Source organism: Patagioenas fasciata, chromosome 5 (genome assembly GCF_037038585.1).
Source record: "Patagioenas fasciata isolate bPatFas1 chromosome 5, bPatFas1.hap1, whole genome shotgun sequence".
Classification (NCBI taxonomy): Eukaryota; Metazoa; Chordata; class Aves; order Columbiformes; family Columbidae; genus Patagioenas; species Patagioenas fasciata.
The window spans coordinates 5234017-5256962 of NC_092524.1; the positions used below are offsets into that span (position 1 = coordinate 5234017).

The 22946-nt window shown below is 36.6% G+C and overlaps 1 protein-coding gene across 6 annotated transcripts in view; it reads left to right on the forward strand.

Annotated features, from left to right (window-relative positions):
- Window positions 1–22946, forward strand: part of GAS2 (growth arrest specific 2) — an 87833-nt gene that overhangs the window by 44491 nt on the left and 20396 nt on the right. For all 6 annotated transcript variants that reach the window (XM_065838877.2, XM_065838880.2, XM_071808822.1 and 3 more), the window contains 3 exons: window positions 3030–3093; window positions 6591–6735; window positions 9876–9983. In XM_065838877.2, coding sequence (XP_065694949.1) covers window positions 3030–3093; window positions 6591–6735; window positions 9876–9983 — 317 coding nt within the window. The remainder of the gene's footprint in view (window positions 1–3029; window positions 3094–6590; window positions 6736–9875; window positions 9984–22946) is intronic.

Sequence of the window (22946 nt, forward strand, 5' to 3'; positions counted from 1 at the left end):
CACTTCAGAGTTGCCTGTAGTCCTCAAATGATTAGTTATTACCATACATCTGTGCACAATTCCATGTTTATAAAACTGTGTACATGTGTGTAGTGTAGTTAACCATGGACTGCAGTACGGTCAGAATATAAATGTCAATTTAAATTACAGAACAGTGAGAATTTAAATGTGAATTCTGAAGATATCTACGGATTTTCTTTTTTAGTGGCATGCTTATTATAAACAATGAAGTAAGTGATTTTGCTGTGCTGTGCCTCTGAAATAGTTTTTGCCATCTTTTCTATCAGAAGTCTTGAAGTGGTTCGAAAATATTAACTCAACTGCTATGTGTAAAACTAAAAGAAATATAAGTAGTGTTTCTCTTTCTGTACTCTAGGTGGAGAAAAATGAAAGGTAGCTTTTTTAAAATAAAAGCTTAGGCGGCAATCTTTTGAAAATGACTGTAAATACCTAGTTCTTTCAGTTATTGTGAAATAGCACCAGACACAAAGTATCTCAAAGTAAGCACTCAGAAATCAAGATACTCAGAACGGCTGCTTGTTCTGAAAGATAATGGTTATACTGAATGTGTGGGACCAAGATAGGTGTGGAAATGCTGTCTTGTGTCTCTGTGCCTTCTGCTGTAACTCCTGACTGTTGTGAGCTGGTAGCCCATTAACCGGAACAATGAAAATGAAAATTTTGCTTTGAGAATCTCAATTATTTCCAGTGGGTATTGCAGTATACAAAATAACATTGTTTGTCTCTGAAGTCCCCGAATACATATGCTGGTATAGTCCTCAGGAATGCTAACATTTTCTTGTTGGAAGTGCTGTGTCTTCTCACCAGATGAGCAAATGCTTGTTATTGTGGTTGGTTATTGCCTGCACAGCTCTTCATCCTCTAACAACAGTTTCACTGTGGCACGTTGTTCCATGTGAAATGCATGAAGTGTGTCTAGATTATGTTGAGTCAGATTTGCTAAAGGACTTTGAATTTTGTTTGGGTCGAAGAGCTTTAAGCATTGACAGAAAAACATTTTGTCTGTCTTAATCAAATCCTCGTCCAGTTCTATTTATGAATCTTTTTGCAAATAATATTACTTGAGCCTCCTTTTCTTCTCCCTTCCAAAGTCATTCAGATGTGCATATGTGTGAATTGCAATTCAGAAATATTGGACTCCCTTTGACTGTTTAAAAAATGTTTATTCCATTGTATTTGGGGGATGCCTTATTTCTTAAAAATCAAGTTTTATTTTGAGACAGTCCCAACTGATTTAGAACCAAAGCAGTGGAATACATTTCTAGGGTCATGAATGTAACACTTCAAAAATACTGAGTATGAGTAAAGGTAACTGTTTCGTAGAATCATAAAATGTCCTGAGTTGGAAGGGACCCACAAAGGTCATTGAGTCCAGTTTCATAAAATTACTGTGGTGTGGCAAGGAAGAATAATGAGAAGAGCTGAACGTCCAAGTCTGCATCTTTTATATTCCTAAGAACAGCTGGCTAAAGGATAAAACTAGTTTTCCTAGTGCAGTGCCATTTTAGTTTTCGTGCTTTGCAGTTTCACTTCTGGAATTATAGTTGGATGACACTTGAGGGGAAGAATCCATACATCTCAAGGTGCTACATATACACTAAAAAAAGACATTGGGATGAGCATTCAACTCACACAACTTAGCAGAGGTTTATTCAAGTCAGTGGAGCTGCAAGTTGAAGTTGCGGAAGCTGAAGATCTGTCCCAGCATGCATTAGTTATTTAGAGACGTTTAAGCCTGTGGATTCCCGTTCCGGGTCTCATACGTACAAAATAGGACAAATCAATGACTTTCAGAGCTTTAACTAGACATTGAAATATCTTTTTCACGTATGGTATTTTTTCCCTCATGCATTTGAGTTAGGTGAGTCTTTAGATAACCAAGATGTTTATATAGCAGATATCTTGACCTTAACTTATTAAAACCAAAGTAATTTTGCTGCGGTTTCTCTTTTCTAATTTATACAAATATTCACACAATTATTTTTGCTGTCAACTCAATCTGAAGTATAAGGTACAAAGCTTTTTACTGTTGTGGAAATGTTAAGAACTGGAAGTTTATTCACAACATGAGGGTTTTACTGCAATAGATATTTCTGGACAGAAGATGACAGTGTACTCATAATTCCTTTTTCGTCTTTCCTTTCCTCTTTTTTTGACTTTTGGGGAATTGATTATGCAAGTAGCCATGGGACTTTACTCATCTATTCATTTTGCTTATATATTTTGCTGGATTTCTCTGCAGAACATCACCTAACTGAACTGTGGTAAAAAAATAATTATCTTGGATTATGGTGGTATTTCTTAATGAGAAGTTCATGCTGTCCAGCTGCTTCTGAAGCTTAAAACTCCAGGTCTTGTGTGGAAGCCAGGCATGAAAATTTGCACATGTGTGTGCATATGTAGAGAAGAAAAGATTTTGTTTGGTTGGGGATTTTTCTGTGATGAGCTGAATTCCTAAAGTATTCTAGTTTCGTGTTTTCTTTAAAAGTAGATGTATAATGTATGCAGGACCCAATTTATAATGAGATTTATCTTTGCTAGTGCAGTTTTGTTCTTTTTCTGATTTAAATAGGCAAAGGAAAATAGTGCCTAAAGACAGGAATTCTCTTACTTAGTAGAAAGAGAAGTACCATTTTAATGTTATCTATTTTTGACATTCTACTATTTTTTGTGTTCTGCCAGAGCTTTTGATTATTTTTAAATAAATGTGATCTGCTTGCAGGTTACCGAATAGCCCAAGTAATTACTCATTGGATTAGATTTAGAATGATATTTTCAAAGGAACAAAAGGAAAACTAAATGGGAACTTCCTAAACCATCTGCACTCTGAGAACCACTCCTCAATCCCATCATTTTTATTCCAGTAAAAATCCACTGCAAGCCAAAGAAAACCAAGTTTTATCTGAGTCGAGATTTATAGATGTCGATGATTAGGTTCCATTCATCACTAAGATCTTTAAAATAGCTTTTAGTTATAAATGTTTTCTATCTTCGTTTTGCTTTTCCAGTTCTCCACAAGCAGCCAAGAGAAGTGTGCCTTTGTTTGCTGGAACTTGGAAGGATTGCAGCAAGGTAGGCGAAAATATTTAAAGAATGCAGAAATATTTACATTCTTGAGAGCAGTGGCTATTGAGAGACTCACTAAATCGGCACATCTCAAGCAATCTTTTGTGCTCATTGGGTTCAAGGAGAAAGCTTGTCTTGACGTCACTCGCAGTTGTTAATAAATATAATCAAATCTCTGTACCATCACCTCAGTGAAGGTATTTGGGTATCCTCAGAAGGGGGAAGAGTTGACGATTGTTGTCTCAATGGAGGTTTGAGCTGTTTCTCCTGCTAACAGTCAGATCTCTCTGTAAACAACTGAGATTTCATTAACTTTACTGATAACAAATTGGTCTTTGGATGACCTAAATGTGATCTAAGCAACAGTGACTCTTACCTCATTTATGTAAATAAACTTAACACTGATTTTTGGCAAGAGAAGCAAGATGAGAATTGAATTAACCCTCTGTATTCCATCTCTGTCAGATATTTCCACCCTCAATACACTGTATTGTTACCTTGAGCATCAAGACAATGGTGGCTTTTGCTAAACAATGACAACAACAGTAATTAGAATGTGTGGTGGGGTTTGTTTTTGTTTTGTTTTGAATTTTTTTGCAGATGCAGATTTAACCAGTGTAGCACATAAGATTTGCTATAAAATAGCTGTGCAGCAGTTCTGCTGCTGCCCAGTCTTGCATGTAAATTGAAGTTCCATTCACCCGTGTGTGTGGAACTGGAGTGCCCTGCTATTCAAATACTTCCATTAGTTTCAGAAGAATTCCTTATGATTACAAGAAACATGCAGGAGACCTGTGTTTATCCCTACCTTAAGAATTAGTATTTCCATGTTAAAACTGCATTATGGATATTTGTATTTTATAAAAGCAACTCAATTGGGAAGTTGCTTAACTTTGTGTCTTGGTCAAGTTTCAGAAAAGCCATTGTCATCAGTGGGTTTGCATAGGAATAGTGTTGGCCGGAAAAAGATTTCCAGTTTTCTTATTTCTCTAAAACTTGAATTCAGTCTGACATGGAAACAAAACAAAAATCACTTTCCATGAATAAGAGAGTCTTCTGATCTGTAGGTGCTCAGTGACATTGATTTTCATGAATCTTAATTGACCTGAGCAAACAAAATTGTGCTTTCAAGATCCCTGGCTTGGGGATAGATCTTCCAGCATCCATAGACTCCATACCCAGCATAGCCAGGGCACAGCTCTCAGGAATGTCTGCCCCAGCTTCATTACTTGATGGGATCCAGCTACCTCGGGGAACGCTGCTCAGTGATCAGGCAGTGTTGGTGGAGTTAGATTAATCTCACTCTGCAATGAGATTTGACTTCTCAACAGATCTACAAAGGAGTGATGATAATATCTTACCCTTCATATTTGCCTTAAGCATCCATGTCTCGGATATTCTCCAGGCATGGAAACAAATACTGAACCAAGAAATGAACCGTGTTTTCATTTATTATACGTATCTATCCCTTTGCCTTTAAAATATCTTTATTTTTATTTATAATACATGTCTGTTACCGCCTCATACCCCCATACCCACTCACTCGTGCCTTAATCCCAAGCCTGTTGCCATTAAGAAGAAAGAAAAGGAGCATTGACAATACACAGGACTGTTGCAGTGAGTTGCACAGGTCCAACGTTCTCCCAAGTATTTTAAAGTCAGGGTGAATCATTTAAAGTGAACTGATGTGAGAACAGAATCAATCACTATGCGATCTGTGTAATCTTTGTAATCAAGACTTCATGGAAAACGTAATTATTTGCAAGTAGATGTACATATGACGTCTGTGTGTGTGTTTAAAGAGAGATTATACAGTGGAAAACAGCTAAATTATCTTTTCTGCAGAAAGAATGAAGTTCTTGAGTAACTTTAAACTCTGGGGGGTTAAACAACCCCAGCAGGTCTTTTGAAATTACTGTTGAGCAATTTCAGGATCTTTCTGCTATTGTATTCAATTTTTCCTTGGAAAAAAAATGGGAAGTGGTGCTCTCAGAAGGCTGTTGGAGATCATGTTACAGTCCAGTGCTGCTTCATTTTTAGTTATGAGAAGACAGCCTAGAAAACATCAGAAAAGGAAATTGTCAGCATACCTTCCAGACCAGAATTTGCACCTCTACCCCTCCCAGAAAAAATGGGGTTTTTTTACCATTTCAGCTTTCCAGCAACTTTGCTTCAGGTTAATACAATACATAGGGGAAAAAAAGTGCGTATGTATGTTTGTTCATTTGTTTTATTTTTCATCTCATCACCAGAGGAATTCAGAATATTGGAAACAAATTGTCTGCCACAATGGCAAAAATTGGAGATTATGAAAAGCACTAGAAGCAAAGAAGGAGCATTGCTTAGAGTGGAAGGGTTTTATTTGATGAGTAAGGCCGTGTGCAGGTGTAGGCTTAGAGCCCGGGGGGAATTTAATGATTTACAGCCTGTCGGCATCTGCAGACAGACAGGAAATAAATGGATTGTATATAAGTGCTTGCTCCAGTGTTGGCTGACTTTTCATTAGGCAGACTGCACCAGTTAGAAGCCAATACAAGCACAGATTTGGGTTTTGGTTTTCTTTATGTTAATTTACTAGGCAATAGTGTTACTAAATTAGAAGTTACCATAAAAATACGAAAGACAGTATATGCGCTTGTGCCCTTTTTCTGTACGCTTTCAACATTATTATGGTATTAAGCTTAGATTTTCAGAATATGTTTGTTACTGCTTAGTATTTTAGTATCCAGATCTTAAGCCAGATGGGTCAGCACAGTTCTGCATCTGGGCTCTGGACTTTTCTGCTACAAATTAAAATACGGTTTCATTTACACAAGTAGTTTGCTGTGAGAAACCTGCCTGGCATGATAGCTTTTTCAAGCTGAAATCCTTCTCTGAAGAAGGAAATCTTTCAACCAATCTGCAGAGTGGCTGTCAAAAATCGACTAGAAAAAGCTTTAACCACTTCCGAAAAAAATAGTGTCCATGTCTCAATTTATTTATCTGTAAATTCAATGCAACAGTTGAGACCAGGATAACCTTTAATCACTTTTCACCTGGATTTCTTTGACTAATGCTTACAGAACATATAAGCTGTCAAGTACTTTGAGAGGATGTTGTTGTGGGGGGGACAAAAACCAAACCAAAACACACAAAAACCAAAAAACACTATGGAAAAATAAGATGTGCTGAACTTGAATGTGTCCTACATGGTAGAGCAATTTTTGAGCCCTAGTGCTGTTTATAAATTAGTCATTCACCAACAGATATGTTATCAGAGAGAAAAGTTGAAGAAATAAGTATTTCCTGTAAACTAGGTCAACAGAGAGCTGCCATTTAAATCGCTTTATTAATTTGGAATGACAGCATTAATGTTTTATACATTCATACTTGTTCATTAATGTATGTAACAATCTATTATTGCACAATACTGCAATACAGAAAGTATAAATTCTTACCACAGTTTTGCTTTGAAATATGAAATACTTACAAGGACTATTCATTTGTTTGCATGTTTCCAAAAGGTTTGGGGTGGAGCCTCCTGGACTAATAAAGTTGGAAAAAGAGATTGAACAAGAGGAAACACTTTCAGCCCCCCTTCCATCTCCTTCACCATCACCAACAAAGTCTCCTGGGAAAAAGAGCACAGGGAAACTGTTGGATGATGCTGTAAGTTGTGGGAGGAATCTTGTTCCTATCTGCCACATTCTGGTATGCACTGACTTGCAAAAGACACAGAAGCCAAGTTCCCTTCTTATTACTCAATTTTCTTTTTCTGTTCACTTCTTATTCATCAACTCCCACTTGGTGTTTTGTCTGAGAAATGACCGAGTCAGGACTCGGAGATTTGGCCCATACTGACTTGCACAGAATGTTAACAAACACTTCTAAGTTATCTCAGCCTAATTTTTATGCTGCTGTTCTGCATGTTTCTCACGTGGTAGAAAAAAAACAAGCATTTTTTTTCCTCATTGTTAGAAAGCGTCTTGCTTTGAATTTCATTAAACTCTTTGCACTGTACTGCAGTGTTCATTTCTCTGTTGCAAACCCTAGAGGGATTCATTTGAAATAGCTGGAATCAGATGAAAAGGACACATTTTGAGACCAGGAAGAGGTTAAACCTGAAAAGTACAAATATATTCTATAAAAAGAAGCTGTTACTATAGTAACTGCTTTATTACAAGGTAGATGTGCCACCTGGGAGTTACAAAGCACTTCTTGAAAAATCCATGGGCCACTTTTTTGTTACAAAGAGCAGATGGAATACAATGTTCGTTCATTTTATTTAAATACTTTGTACCATTTGATGCAAACAATTACATTTAACATTCTTTACATTTTGTATTTCTTCCTTAACTTTGCAAAAGCACTTGCTTATATTTCAACAGAATTGAGAAAGAAGAATGTGTAGAAGGAAGGTGGTGACTGAGTATCTTGTAGGAACAGAAGAGAGTATGAAGGTTGTCTCCAACCACCTCCTTTAATTTAGAAAGCAGTAGGGATAGAAACAGAATGGAATTCATCCAGCTAGATTCCTGACCCACACTGCCCCAGACACTCACACCATAAAATAGCAGCAGTGCTTATGTAGTCCAGACACAAAATAAAATAGGATATAATTCTTCCCTCTGCTTCCTTATTTGATTTCCAAATTCCACTCAATAATACTTCTGTGTCCTTTGGGATAGCAAGGCAATGGAAGCCTCAATAGCAGGATCAGTAGTGGAAGTCTCATTATCCTCAGTTTTACACCAGTACAAATCTGTTGGCTTTCAATTCTCCGCACCCCAAACATGGCTCGATTTTGCTTACACAGTTCCAAACAACCTTGAACCTGTTGAGTCCGGCTGCTCTGGGTTTTTTTCTTGCTTAGATGAGCTCTGGTAGATGCGACTACTAAGGCACAGTCCACACTATCCATTTTCAGCTTTTATTTTCAGGAGTGTCTTCAGAGGTGATAAATGTCATAGGGTGTTATGTCAGAAATCCTCTAAGCACAATCCCAGTCTTGGTACCACATCCTGAGAGATACAGGAATGCATCTGTTGTGTCCTCAGCAACCTGCACTTGGATTTGAGTCGTTAACCACTGACTCCATAGAAGTTATTCCTGTTGTGCCCTGTCTATCTAAATAGTTTGATTCTCCAGAAAAGGAGGCTGTCACTCACCCATGCTGATTAAAAATCACCAAAATAATTGGGTGATTGTACATTCAAACTGAGGACAACTCATCTGATACTTGAGAAACACTTCTTGTGTGTAAAATACATGTAGAGTTCTCTGCTAAGAGTTATTTTTAAATGATTTTTTTCACAAAGATATCATGCCCTGATTTAAAAGAAAAAGAATATAAGAATAATTATTAAAAAATATTCCACAAAGTAAAAAGATATTCACATAGCAACATTGAACAATTTCAGAAAGAATAGAAAAGCTCTTAAATCAGTCAAGAGGGCTAGTTTCAAAAGCATTTGTGCTCCCTGTTCTAGAGTTAACCAATTATTGTTTTTATACTAAATTTCTTTCTGGTTTGTTTAAGGTACTATAACTTTATTCTAAAAGCAGATGTGAAAAATGTTTGTTGTACTTCAGAAGCCTTTCGTGTTCATTTACTCAAGATAACCGAAACACCTCTCAGAGTGCCACAGCCCTGATATTTTTTTTCCTTTCTGAAACAGTTCAAGACTTTGATTTGTTAGCTCTTCTGAAAATATTCATTCCCAAACCTCAGACCACTTTTACAGGCCTTGGTTTACAAAATGGATTTGGAAAGGTCTTTAGAATATTAGGTAAAGTGGACAAAACCTCTCAGAACTTCCTCTGGCATTTTGCATCGTTTGACACTGACATAGTAGGTCAGCTCTCATCAAAGAAAACAGCAGTGTATGAAAATGCCGCACTTGTTCCTGCTGTTCCTACACAGTAGTGCGGTTTGAATGTCAAATAAGAGTTTCTTGACCAGATCTGCTCTTTTGGCATAGATGGCTGTGCTGCTTTCAGATCACTGAAGAGTACAAAATATTCTTCTACTAAGCATTAATGCATTTACTAACACAAGTTTTCACAAGAGGCTGAAGTCAAGCTGATGCAGCTGATAAAAAGCAGGAAAGCAGTTTTTATCTGTATTTTCTCAGCCCTTACTGTTGGCACTGATAAAACAGAGTATTCTTGAGGCCCCTTTCAGTTACCCTTGATTGTGCCAATGCCCTCAGATGTATATTATCAAGGGGTAGTTCACAATCCTGGGGGTCATCTTGGTATGGATTTGTGATTACGTCACAGTATTCTCTATATACTTTTTTTTTTAAGGTGTTAGTGCACTATTTGAAACTGTCAAGTGAAGGTATTGGGCAGGGCCTCTTATTGCGAAGCAAGATGCTTCTGTGTTTATTATATTTACTTACAAGGGAAAATACATCCTATGAAATCTTCATTTTGCCTGTCAGCTATATCAGCACTTTGACAGTTGAGCTGATTCACCAGAAAACACTGAGAACTCATCTACAAAAATTTGATGCAGAACTCAAATTAGCAAACTGCTTGACTTCAGTTAAACGGTGCAAATTTTATGTTGAATTGTGTGACAGTGGTCTCTGCTTTTACTGCATCGCAGCCGTAAAATAATTCTTGATGGTGGAAGCACAATAGTCTGGGATTACAGAAATATTAAGAAAATTAAGGAAAACTAAGAAAATATCATCAGTGAAGACTTAGATTAGTGACATCACATTATGGCAAAGGTCTTCTTGAATGTTTTGCTACACAGGCTATTTTAAACAGTTTCTGTTAATAACTTCTATGTTTTCCAGGTTAAACACATTTCTGAAGATCCACCTTGTAAATGCCCTAACAAATTCTGTGTGGAGCGTCTTTCACAAGGAAGGTACAGAGTTGGAGAGAAGATCCTCTTTATTAGGGTAAAGGTTTTATTTTTTATTTTGTAGTGAATTGCCAGTATCTGCTACCTTCCACTTTGCAAACAGCACTGATTAACAGGAGAGAATATTTTCTTATTAACCAGCACTGTCTCATTTTTATGATGCTGTCAGGGAGTAAAGTACAGTGGGTTAACTGAGCCAAGGAATTATTAGCATGTGGTAGATCCTCCTAACTTTAGGTCATTGAATTTGCTTGGTTTTGATCAATGGTAACCAAAAGTCTTCATAAGTGGAGATGATGAGTTCCTCTCAGTTTGGTTTGAAAGAACGTCCACTGCATTAAAACAGCCCTTTCTCCCATTTTTTGACTGATGCTATTTGATGAGCCAGGAAAGAGATAAAAGACTTCATGATCATTGAATTACCAAGTCATGATGAAGACATGTTGCTAAGGTAGGGTGAGCAAAACACTAATGTCCATCTTATTCCATTTGATTAACAGGTATTTCCAAACTGAGTGTTGTCTTTCAGATCTTGTATGTAGTGTATTAACTCCCATAGCACAAAGTTAATCGTTAATATATTTGCTAGCATTAGTATCTGGATGAGTTTAGCACAAATATCATATCCATACATAGTTTTGATCTTCTTAATCTCTATATATGCTTAAGGTAATAATAATGAAAATATGCTAATCATGTTATTCTGTAGTAGTAGGTAAAGAATCTGATTCATGCTATGCTGTTTTCTATTTTCTATTTTCCTCTCCACATGTCCTGTTCTTGAGTAATGACAAAACGATAGCTTTTGCTCTCAAATCACTGTTATTCCCATTTTGCTAAATGCACACAACTGTGACTTGATAAAGTCGAGGATTTAGCACTTGTGAGAACAAAAAGTCAGAGGGACTTCTTCCCATCTGTGGAAGTCAAGCTCCTAGTTCAACACAACACCAGAGTGCTTGCTCTCATAAACTGATGCTTAACTTACAATGAAGTCAGATTTAGATAAGGATTTAGGTTTTCTCATGTGTATAAAGTTGAGAATATGGTTAAGTACTGTGCTTAGTTGAGTTTGAGAACTCCCAATTAATTAGGTAATACCTCAAAAAGAAGAAATACAGGATTTGTCACAGGTAGTTTGAGATTTAACATGCTAGTATAAAGGATTAATAGGTTTTCTGTTTCATATCCAGTGAGACTTTGTTTAATTCTGCAGTAGTCTTTAGGTACTAGCTTTATTACTAGATTCAAATGACTTTGAAGAAGGCAATGATCATTAACCAAAGATCCCACTAATCTGCCAGTTGAATGCTTGTGTTTTCTTCATTTTAATTTTAATTTCAAATAACAATTTCAAATTATTTTTAATCTTCTAGTTTTGAGAAATTCAAGTTTTTCTGCCAGAATGGTGAGTGTCAAATTCCCTTTCACTGGCTTCTTTATTGTGCAGTCTAGTCCAAGTCAGATTTCATTCCAAGTTTGCAAACAAAACACCCTTTTCATATCACGCTACTGCATTCCAAGTTGAATTGTGCCAAAAAATAACAGTAATATAGATTAGACATTAAACTGCAGTATTAGGGCTCATTCCTACAACAGTGATATCAACGGAAACTTGCCATGAACATCAGTGGGAGCAAGCCCATATTCCTAGGTTTGAAAGTCAGTTGTCTTTTTGTTTTGGTTCATATGAACCTCATTTTGGACCCCTTCACTGGATCACAGTAAGTTTTCACTCTTTATTGTACATGTTATTATTGTGTACTTAAGCAGATTTATTAGCCTTCCTTTAGAATCCTTTGTGAGAAAACACATTTGCAATGCATAGCTGACTTTTAATTCTGTTGATGTTTGGCACCCTATTTGATGCCGCTGAGGTAGATTTTCCTATGTTTTATGTTCCTTACACAGCATGACACAGCCAGATGTATGCCATTTGTTTATAACCCAACATGTTCCAGTTGAATTGAGATCGAAGGTTTTGTTGTTTTAAGTTGGCTTAGCATACCCATTACCATCTATTAGCTTTCTCCAGTAACCTATATATGATTTTAAACATATCATTTCAATTATGCTACAAGTGTGATAAAGCAGTACAAGTGCTAAGTTTAAAGTGGAGTTAGCACCTATTAATTGATGGTTAATATTATTTTTTCAGAAAATATTTAATAATATCAGTAACAAATTTGTTTTATTCTAGTCCTCTTAAAAAAAGGGGGGAAAAAAGTGTCTAACTTCATCTCTGTTACTTTTTATCTGTATATGAAACAAGTGGAAAAAGTAATAGCAGAAGCCCATGGACATCTCCCTGTTAACATTGTACTTGATGCTGTGTTGGTGCTGAACACAAGAGCACCTACAATTCCACTCTCTGCTCCATATATTTTTCCTCGACATCCTTCTTTTTTGCGTGGCCGTTGATGTTAATTTCATGTCTAGAGCTTGTGTGTGTTGGGGCAGTTTGGGATGCATTGTGAGAGAAAATGCTTTGAAAGGATTTGTTGTAAACTTCTTCACAAAAAAAGCTAAGTTAAATTCTTAGCTGTTAATTTAATGGAAAAGTGATTAGGTTCCTCCTTTTTACTTTCACTCAAATGGTATTCTCGTTAGTCTTGGTTGAAAATGTTTTGACGGAATATATCTCCAGTGCACTATTCTGACTCAATGGAACTGATAGACTGTGCAGTAGCTTAATATTTCTCACTGGCTTAGACCTGTTTGCCTTAGTGACCTCTGCTGTGGACAATTGAATATTGTGTCTTCTTTGATTCCCAGTGTCTCCCTCAATGCAATATCCCTCAATGAGAACGCCAGTTGGGTGTTTGAAAAATCTTTAGCAAACCATATTGTGCTTTTAGAGGATGTAATGCATCTTCAAGGAGTGTCACATCCTGGCCATTGAAATGACTAATACACCTGCAGCAATTTCCTGCCAAGATATTTATAATTTAGGCTCCTAGAGTCAAATTTATAACAATATAATGTTCCCTGCATTCAGTGGGAAGAGAAACCTCCCTTGGGAGCTGGCTCAGAACAGGAGGCCAGGGTAGGGTATTCTGAAGCTGTATGTGTAACATCTTTAAAAGCACCACCCAAAAATTCAGCTGATTTCCTTAGTAATGTGATTCAGATATAGGACCAAATTCTCCAACTCCTCTCCTGTTTGTGTCCCACCCCCCACCCCTTATTTTTCTTTTTGTCTACTGCTTTAATTCCTGTTATATGAAAGGTACTGGGTCAGCATCTGCATATCTAAAAGCACAGAGGCTGCTGATCCAATCCACCATTAGTCTAGAATTACTTTGCAAAATGAAAAAGCCTTTATAGTTTGTTATTGACAACTACAGATTGGGTCCCATAAGATTATACTGAAAGTGTTAATAGGGGAAAGCATTTCCTTTTTGTTCAGTTATTTTCTTGTTGTGGTTCTATTTCACAGATAAATCATTTTGTTAGATTCCATTTTACACTTTGTAGACACTAATACATTTTACAGTAAAGATGAAAAAGTAGTTAGTGCTTGCAGTTTGGCACTAGTAAGCCTGATGTATCAGAACTGAAGATGCAGCTGTTTAAGGAGGATAACACCAAGCTTTGCATTTTCTTATTTAAACCTCTTCCTTGCTGAGGTGAAAAGGTCTTGTATGACAGTAATGTAAATAATATGTAGCACAAAGTGAGCACATCTGTCTTTTATAGGATGATGCTGCAATATTTTATGGGGTAAATTAAAGTTGATATTCTTCACTATGGCTTTAGATAATTAGTATATAATGCTAATTAAAAAAAATGTTGTGATATACGTTGTATACAGTATACATTTACACTATAAACATAACTCATGCTACCATCTAGAGAAACAACAATAAATGAGGCTTATGTGGTGGCACCAGTAAACTGAAGTTTCTGCACCATTCATCAGAGATTGCCATTGAAAAATGAGGATTCAGGTGTGAAGATACATTAATTATCTCTTGCAATGTTCTTTAGCCTTAGGGTGATATTCTTGAAGAACTTGTAGCTTACATGGGAATTTCCAACTGGACTTTAAATCTTGACTCAGGAATGATGGTTCTACATAGAAATGAACTGGGCATGATTTAACAAAAATGGTATGTAGGCTTTAAAAATATTTAATACAATGTGGTTTGGCCTTTCCGTTCCTGAAATAACAGGAAAAAGTTCAAGTGGATTTTAAAAAGTGTTTTATTTCTTTGTCATTCTTATCAGTGTGAAAGCAATGGTTTTTCCTCCTGTTGCATTTAGTTACACTTTGTATCCATTCATGTTCCTCACTAAAAGCTATCTATATGTACTGTATTTTATTTTGAAGTTAAGCTCCGTTGCATCTCTGTGGCAACGTGCGTGTAAAGAACCTCTTACCATAAACAAAGGCAGCAGGATTTTATCCCGTGTGTTTACTGATGAGTTTATCCTCTTTGTTGTCTTCTCATTCTGACCAGCAGAAAAGCTGTAAATGCTCTATTTCCAAATCTTTGTCACGTTGAAATAGAGAATATTGTGTTTTAATGAGAGTATTCATGACTTGCATACCAATGGATTTGTCAACAGATCTGTTCCGCTAACATGGTTTTTCCTAGCTGAAGTTGATGTGCCTGCTCTTCCTAAAGAGACTTGGGGGAAGTTGAGGTTTTATTTTTTGTTTCCATTCTCTTAAAAAATGAATATTACTTTCAGAATCCAAGGTCTGGATTTCTCTCTCCTTGGTTTGATGCCTACAGGGCTGTTTTCCATGCAGAGGAACGTGTAATTCCCCTCTTTCTATGATGTTGATTAACTGGATAGTTCATCAACTTAGAGATTTACATGACATATTACAATATTTATCTCTTACATTTAAAAAGTAATGTGTTTGTTTGAGATATTCTTTGCTCTAAATTAAATTATGGGGAAATTTTTTTTACATTGATTTTTCAAGATTCCATCTTGATGTTATGTTCAAAATTTAAAAGAGAATAAAACAAAATTTCAGCTGCATCTGTGTGAGTCAGTAGGAATTGATTTCTCTTTCAAAACCAAAAGAAAAAGCATTTATCAAGAATAATTTTTCTGGTGGTGAATGGATAAAGCAATGAGACATTTATCTGTAGCAGTTATGTCTTTGAATTATTTATTAACCTGTCTAGGAGCCAAAGACTATGAAATAGTTATAATAATGTAGTGTATCTATCTTATATATGCAATAGTGTAGAGATATTACTTTCAGGATATATTGAACTAGTAGAAATCTTTAGATTTTTTTTTTTTTTGTAACTACAGTGTAATAAATTTCTCCTTTGAAAAGTAATTTGCTGTTAATAATTTAGCACAGGATGAATAGTTAAATTTACTTCATATTTTAAAATTCGTTTGCTAATTTAATCATTAAAAAAAAGCCTGGTTGGTAAATGCTCTTGCTTACAGCACAAAAAAAAAAGGAAAGGTGTTTTGAGGTGATGTGCACTCACATTTGGTGGTATATTTTGGTCTCATTGCCCATTCAAGTTGTTTGTGCTGAATATATAGAATTTAGTTTATTATCAAGATACACAAACAGATTACAATGCAGGTTTTACTAGTTCTCCATGTCAAAGCCTAGACTAGGCTGGATCTTTTACTGTCTCTGCTTCTTGAACGTGTGACCTCTTTGTATGTGGTAAATGGAAATAGTTGCAGCAAACGACTGTCCCAGTTCACAGGGAACCAAAATGATCCTTCCATGGCTCCTCCATCAACAGAAGTTGTAAATACACAACCAAGGTCAATATTTGAGCCTGACTTTATTTTTTGTGGTTTTGTTTAATATCTTCATACCATTAGCAGTAGCATTTGTTGAGTCCAAGTCCACTTATATGCTTTGTGCGTCAAGTAATGGATTTTCACATAAGTTATTTTCTGCGTAGTTTTACTTGTTTAGCAATGGAACATTAAAAAGACTATAATTACTGCCATTTTGCCTTGATGAAGTTTATTAATTATCACGTGAATGCTATAAAGTGCCAACTTGGAGACAAATATGAGTTGGTCGACAAACACTGAAGACAGTGCTAGCCCGTAAAAGCCAAGGGTAAAACTTCTCACTTCTCCAAATGTGGAATTTGGAGTTAAAATTGGATATTATGTTCTATTATTTAGTGCCATTATTTAACCTTAACAACATAGTTTTCTTTGCTTGAGTCCAGTAGTGATTTATTGTGATGATCTTGAAGTAATGAGTTATTTCCTTGAGGGATATCTATACATGAAAACAGGCTTTTCTATGTATTTGCCCATTTTCTATGTTCCGTCAAATGTATTTTCAGTCTTTTCCCTGTTCAAATGTACCAAAAAATGTAATGAAAGCAAATGAGATCTGCAAGTGGGAAGTAAAATAGATACATAAAAGTAAACTTGAAGGCAGTTTACAGCTTTAGCTTAAAAATCACACACATCCACAACCCCCAAATGTCAAGGGGGTATAGTTACTACTATTTCTTCTCAGTATGCATATAAAACACAGACATCTATTACAAAGAACGTAAGGATAATCCTGGCTGGCTTGAAAAACCTTCTTTGCAAAAAGTCTGTATTTTAAATATCAATATTCTGTTGTGTCTGAGGTGTAGAACCACAGTGGCATTCAGAATTCTGTGTAAAACCTTCTCACCAGAGTCACATAAATCAGGTAAAATGACAGGCTGGCGTTTTAGGTAAACCAGCTTTCCAGAAATGACTATGCTGTTTGTGCTAATTTCTTGGTTCGTGTTACTTAACTGCTTCCCCGTGATTTACTGAGGGGCAAGAGGGAGAAGGAGTCATTTGGTGTTTCATAAGGGTACAAAGAACCCTGTTTCTCTTTCCTTCCCTCCTCCCTGCCCCAGTACTTCCAAGTATATATATTAGCGAGCCAAAGAATGATATCATGGCGCTTTCGGGCTGAAAGTGTACATTGTTCTCAAGTCTCCTTCTCCTTAGTCTACTTTGGTAGAGTGGTGGGTGGTTTTTTTCTTTAAATTAAATTTACTGCTTGCAAAAGAAGCTATAGGAAGTCCTCCATAAGGAAACTCAGAGCGTAAGCCCTGATTTTGAAGGAGTCAATGAAAACCTGCTCTACATGTCTTGATAATTGTGTTTCATTATCTCACAGATTCAGGTATAACGTAGCTACTTTGCTTAGGGTTACTGACTTACTGGCCTAATTTCAGAACACCTTTTTCCAACTAAGGAAAAGTAATAGCAAAATGGGGATGTTATTTGTTTGGTTTGAACTTTTTTTTTAAAATCAGATATTATAATTTAAGTGTTTAGTCTTGACCTAGCCCTAGTTCCAAAAAAAAAAACCAACAAAAAAACCTCACCACTCTCTATGGAGTTAAGTTGGTTCTCAGTGCTTCAGCAAATCCCATCAGCACACAAAAAAGGTAGTAAGGATAAATGAACTCCTAGTGCATTAGGAGCACCTGAATATGTGTAGAACAGTAGGGAAAGACCTTTTCTTAAAAGCGCTAAGCATCCAGATCCCTTTTGTCAGCTAGTGAAAAACATTGCAAGATGTCCTTAACATACTGACTAGGCTTGTGATGCTTTCTTAACTCCTCTGCCTTTTCTCTACTGTGATTTCAATTTTGTCCAAAAAAGCTGGCCTGAGGGTTAAGCCAGATGAGATGCCTTCAAGCTCAAAGCTTTATACTGTGTAATATGGTGCCTGTGGTATGAAAGTCTTTGCCGTAGGAAATATGGAGATGAAGCGTTTGATCCAGGTCTGGCAGTGTGTCTACATCTGTAGAAAAGGTTGGTCAGTGAATTCTTCTGCAAAGCCAAGAGTCTGGCTGCATTTGGCTTAGAGCCTTCAAGTAATTTTTTGGGCTTCTAGTGAATATTAATACATTGCCATTTAATACTTCAGGAATTGTTACGTAGTATCCCTGCTTTTCTAATAGTGAAGTAAAGAATCCAATAGGAAAATAAGACTACTGATGGTGAGAGATGATGTTGTCATGAAAACAGAAATAATTATATTTTTACACTGTCTTCTTCACAGGAGGAATTAATTCATGCTTCCTAGCTGTTAAAAAATCATAGTACTTCCTTAGGAGATACTTTGAGCAGAAAATATGGGAAGAATTTCTCAGAACTGGTGTTTAGCATCAGTGGTCTAAGGGAGAGGTCTCTGTAGCTTTGTGGCTCTCTCTGGGACTGCTGATTGGGTTTGTCCATGACCATGTAAGAAGTTGAAATCCACAGGCTTATTGTAATGATGAGTTTCCACTTTCAAAATTAACCTAATAACAAAAACCACTTTAAAAGCAAAGTATTTTTCAGAATAGAAGCTAAAACTAGCTTAACAGATCCTCCAGCCTGAAGCAGCTTTGCTTGGCAACACACAATTCTTTGACTTTAGCTGTAACACAGAAGTGGAAAAAAATGTTATGAACCAGTTGACCTACCACCCAAATACATGTTTACATTTAGGAAGCCTGCTTTCTATACCATGTGCACACTTAGACGTGCTCCCACGTATCATTCCTGTGTCAGCTGGGTGGTTCTGTGTTTCCATACTACGCTGGACTTTGGTGGAAGCAAAGTCTGTAGAGCCAGTTGTGAACTTTGTAGGACAAAGAATGAGAAGACCAGTCAGTTCAAATCTAGAAATACTCCCCGGCCTTTTCTTAATGCATGAAATTCATCATTCCTTCTTCAATGTTTATCATTGATTTTTCAGATATTCCCCCCATCTCCCAAGCTTAGATCTTTTCCTACTGAGAGATAGCTCTTGACCCATCCTAAAGGCATGGGTGCTGCCCTAACTGCTCCACAAAATGCCTACGGCTTCAAGCAAGTTCAGGTGAGCTGATCTTTTACAGTTATAGTGGTCACCTAAGTGCACTGACTAGCCCCCTCCTCTTGGTCTAATATGACCCTGCCAAATGCCCACCTTGAAGAAGTTAGAACATGCACATGGTGAGAGACACCATGCAGAACACTTCTTCACCAAAAGGGTTGTCAGGCACTGGAACAGGTTGCCCAGGGAAGTGTTGAAGTCACTGTCCCTGGAGGTATTTAAAAGATATGTAGACAAGGTTCTTAGTGACATGGTTTAGCGCTAGAGTTAGGTTATGGTTGGATGTGATGACCTCAAGGGTCTCTTCCAACCTAAATGATTCTATGATACTATGACAGTAGAAATTAATCCCCTCAGTGCCAACTGGGAAACTGATTTCTCACAAACAGTTCTCTTGAAGACCTGATTTTGTGACAAGGTACATGCCAGCAGGATCTGCTTTCAAGCAGACATGCCTTAGTAAATGTATCTCACTTGCCATGCAGTTGCAATGAATTTCTTTGCAGGATTCTGGGCATGAAGACTTTGGCCCTTAGTATCTTATTTGAAAGGGTGCACTTGTTCACTTTCACTGTTTAATATGTCACATTTGTAGAATTTCAGTATATGGTTTCAAGAAGTCAAGCATTGTCATGCTTCATTCTCAGGTTATTTTTATATAAGTAATAATCTACTCACTGTGGATGGATTAATGGATCAAAACAAGGCTTTAGGGATTTAACAGACCTGTAGGTTCAACTAAGATTTTTAGGAACTGCAACAGTAGTTCCTTCTAGGCAGCTCTGGCCATGTTCAGATTATGAAATAGATGTCATTTTGGGCACATGGGGTTTCTTGAATGTCCAGATTGAGTATGCAGCTAGAGCTGCTGTGGCTTCTCTTCTGTGGAAACCTGAAGGTAAAAAAAAGGTAAAAAAAGAATAAAAATCTTGCTTTCTCATGGTTTATAATGTGGCCAGCGCACCACATACAGATACGGAACAAAGAAAGTGCTTTATACCCCACAGTTCAGATGTATCCGCAATAAATGTGAGAGAATAAATGAGAAGGCATTTCAGCCACAAATGTTTCCATAGCCTTTTCAGGCTTTACTGGAGCATCACCCGATCACCTTAACAGAAGAACTAACCAAAATTAACAGAAGAAGAACTAACCAAAAAAACCCAAGTACAACAAAACCAGAACAACCTCCCCCTCAGTTATACAGGTAAATGTTTTCACTGTGCAAGGTCATCTTGTAAACATTCATTAAATTCTCTATTGAAGCATTATCAAAGGAAAATCTATTATGCTGACAGTAAGCAAAAAGCACTTCGAAATCTAAGGGTGAAGTATTGAAGTATGCAAGTATCCTTTCATACTGGGTTTGTCTAAAGGTAGTTCTTCCTTTTGTTAGAAAGACTTTTTCTCTTTTCTTCATTGTTTTTTAAGCAGTTTTCCATAATTCCTGCTATTGAAATCATGGTTAAAAAGCATACAGGCAGTAGAAGTGGTTTCTGTCCCTATCTTGTCTGCACGCACCCTGTCTTTTGCAACGTAAGACTAAATGATATAAAAATCATTTGTGCTTTTGAGTAAGTGAAAACTGGCTCGGGTACTCTGAGACAATAAAGTCACATATAGTCTCGCTATGCACAAACTAGCAGTGAGGAAAACACCTTTGCCAGGAGAGTCGGTTCTAAATCAGAAACAAGTTCACATATTAAAAGGAAAAGGATAGAAACTCCAGGCTACTCTGCTACAGTAATCAGTGCCTTTTTGGCAACCAGCGCGTTTTCCCATTCCAAGATCTTTGCCAGAACCTAAAAAGATCTTTCTTCTGGTATTTGCGGAAAGATATAAAACTGACGAGTGCAAAGAGATCCAACATACTAGAATATATACAACAGGGGATTTCCATGTGACTAAATCTAAATGCCGTCAGGTTACAGCTGGCAGCTATCAAAACTAAACTAAATTACTAATACTAACTTTAAATAATTCATTCCTGCGTCAAGAGAGTTATCACAGTCCTAAAATTATTAAATATCCCAAAGAAAAAGAGCACTCTGCGAAAAATCTGTGCACTGTTTAACTTTGATTTCCTCTCCCCTTGACCCCATCGGTTCTTTAACTTAATTTTGACACCAAGGAAGTGGCATTTTTTGGTAGCACTCACAGCATTTAAATGGATTTTAGGGCTTGGCACCTGGTCAACCACTCACGAGTGACATGAAAGTACAGTAAACTGTCCTGGAACACATTCCAAAGATAAACTTGGAATTCTGCAGAACAAAAGTGATAGTATTACCATGATTTTTCCTGGATCTGTCCCATGGAAAAGTGAGGATTAGGCACAAAGTTAATATCAGATGTGCTGTCAAAGTAGGGCTGAGAAGAACAAAAACATCAGTATTTTCTCTTTTATCACCCAAATTTACTAAACTGGTAAATCTTTGCGGTTTCATGTCCATGTAAAATGTTTTGTCTTGTGTCAAAACAATTAAAAAGTCAACATGACACATCAGACTCTGATTTCAGCTGATTTTCCTTTGGGCTGAACTGTTTTTAAAGAAATGCCTGATTAAACAAACAAAAAGGAAAACTCAGATGATTCATATGTGTACAGTTTAGAACATTAGAAATATTTGTTAATGTTCCTGGGAACTGAAATCACTGTAGTTTGTATGTTCAGTTATGGGTAGTATTGGTGGTGGGCTAGTGTAAGGTTATATATGGAGTGCTGCTAAGGACATCCAAAAATGGGTGTAATGACTGTGACAAAGTGGTTATGTGTGTGAAATGAAACAGTCAACTTCAATATGTAAAATTCATACATTTTGTAAGTTGAAATGCAGATCCTTCAATTCTCTGTGGCGCTATAATTTCAGAGTAAACCCATTTTAGGTTCAAATGCACTGGAAATTTGATTCAAGATGACTGTGAGTGCTAATCTGATCCCAGAAAGAAAGGAAAAAGATGGAGCAAGAAAAGCTGGCAACAGTGACATTTCATGCAGCCATCTCATCATAGGTTAATTTGTGCTTATGCTACCCTCATCAATGCAATTAAATCACCTCTGATTTGCATTTGGATGACTATTTTTAGAATCTGGGAGAAGGACCAGATGTGGATTTCCTGTATCAGGAGTAGACTTTGCCCACTTAATGTGCTGGTTTAAATTCACTAGCCATTTGCACTCTTTTCCAGTAGTGGCACCTGATATGTAATTTCCAGTATTATTTATACTCTGACCAAATTTTGCCCAAATACTTCCAGTCAAGCTGCAGTCACTTGAAATACGGTGGATTCAAATTTAGATAATATACTATAGATTGTACTTGACTGGATTTGGCTCTATAGCCAAATACATATATATATATATATATATATGAATCTATTATCAAGGCTGATGATTACCATCTCAGGTAAATAATTTCTGGTCTGTAATATCTTAATTTTGTTCAAAGTTGTTTATTCCATTCAGATTGTTTTCATAATTTTTTAACACATTAGTATAGCTTTGGTTCATTACTTACAATGTTGCTTTCATAGATTTCCAGTGACATAATTTCATTCCAATGTCGTAACATCATACCCCATAGACTCGCGCTGACATAATTTTGAAAACTTTGAGAGGATGCTTTGTGCTAGTTAAAGGAAATTAAGGCAAAGTATAAACATTATTGAAATTATGCTACCCTCATTACCCCAGTGTAAAGCATTTTAATGAAACCCGTGGAGTTAAACAAGTGTATTTCAGGCCTGTTTATTTAAAAGAATAATCGGTAGTCTTAATTCAAGCAAGATCTGATAAAATAATCTGTACTAGATACTTTCCAAATGTAATTTTCTTGGTTATGCATGGAGCTCTGATTTAAAAAACAGGGGATGGAGGTAGGAGGCAGTTACCCAACTTCTGCATCATACATGAGACTGTTTTCATGATTTTGGTGTTGTCCTGAACTGTTCATAGATAAGACTGTGGAAAACAAATCTTGAGACTTTTGTGTTCTTTGTCTGTTAGATTTTACCTAAAGCACATGGACTAAGGTTTCCAGCATAACTAAGAATCACAAAACAGAAGGAATCAGAAGCACCCTGTAGACAACCAACCAATATCTTGGGCTATCTGTGCTCTGCACAGGGTTTCTGAAGTATTTTAGAGAATCCTGACAGTTCTTGTGAATAAAATCAGTC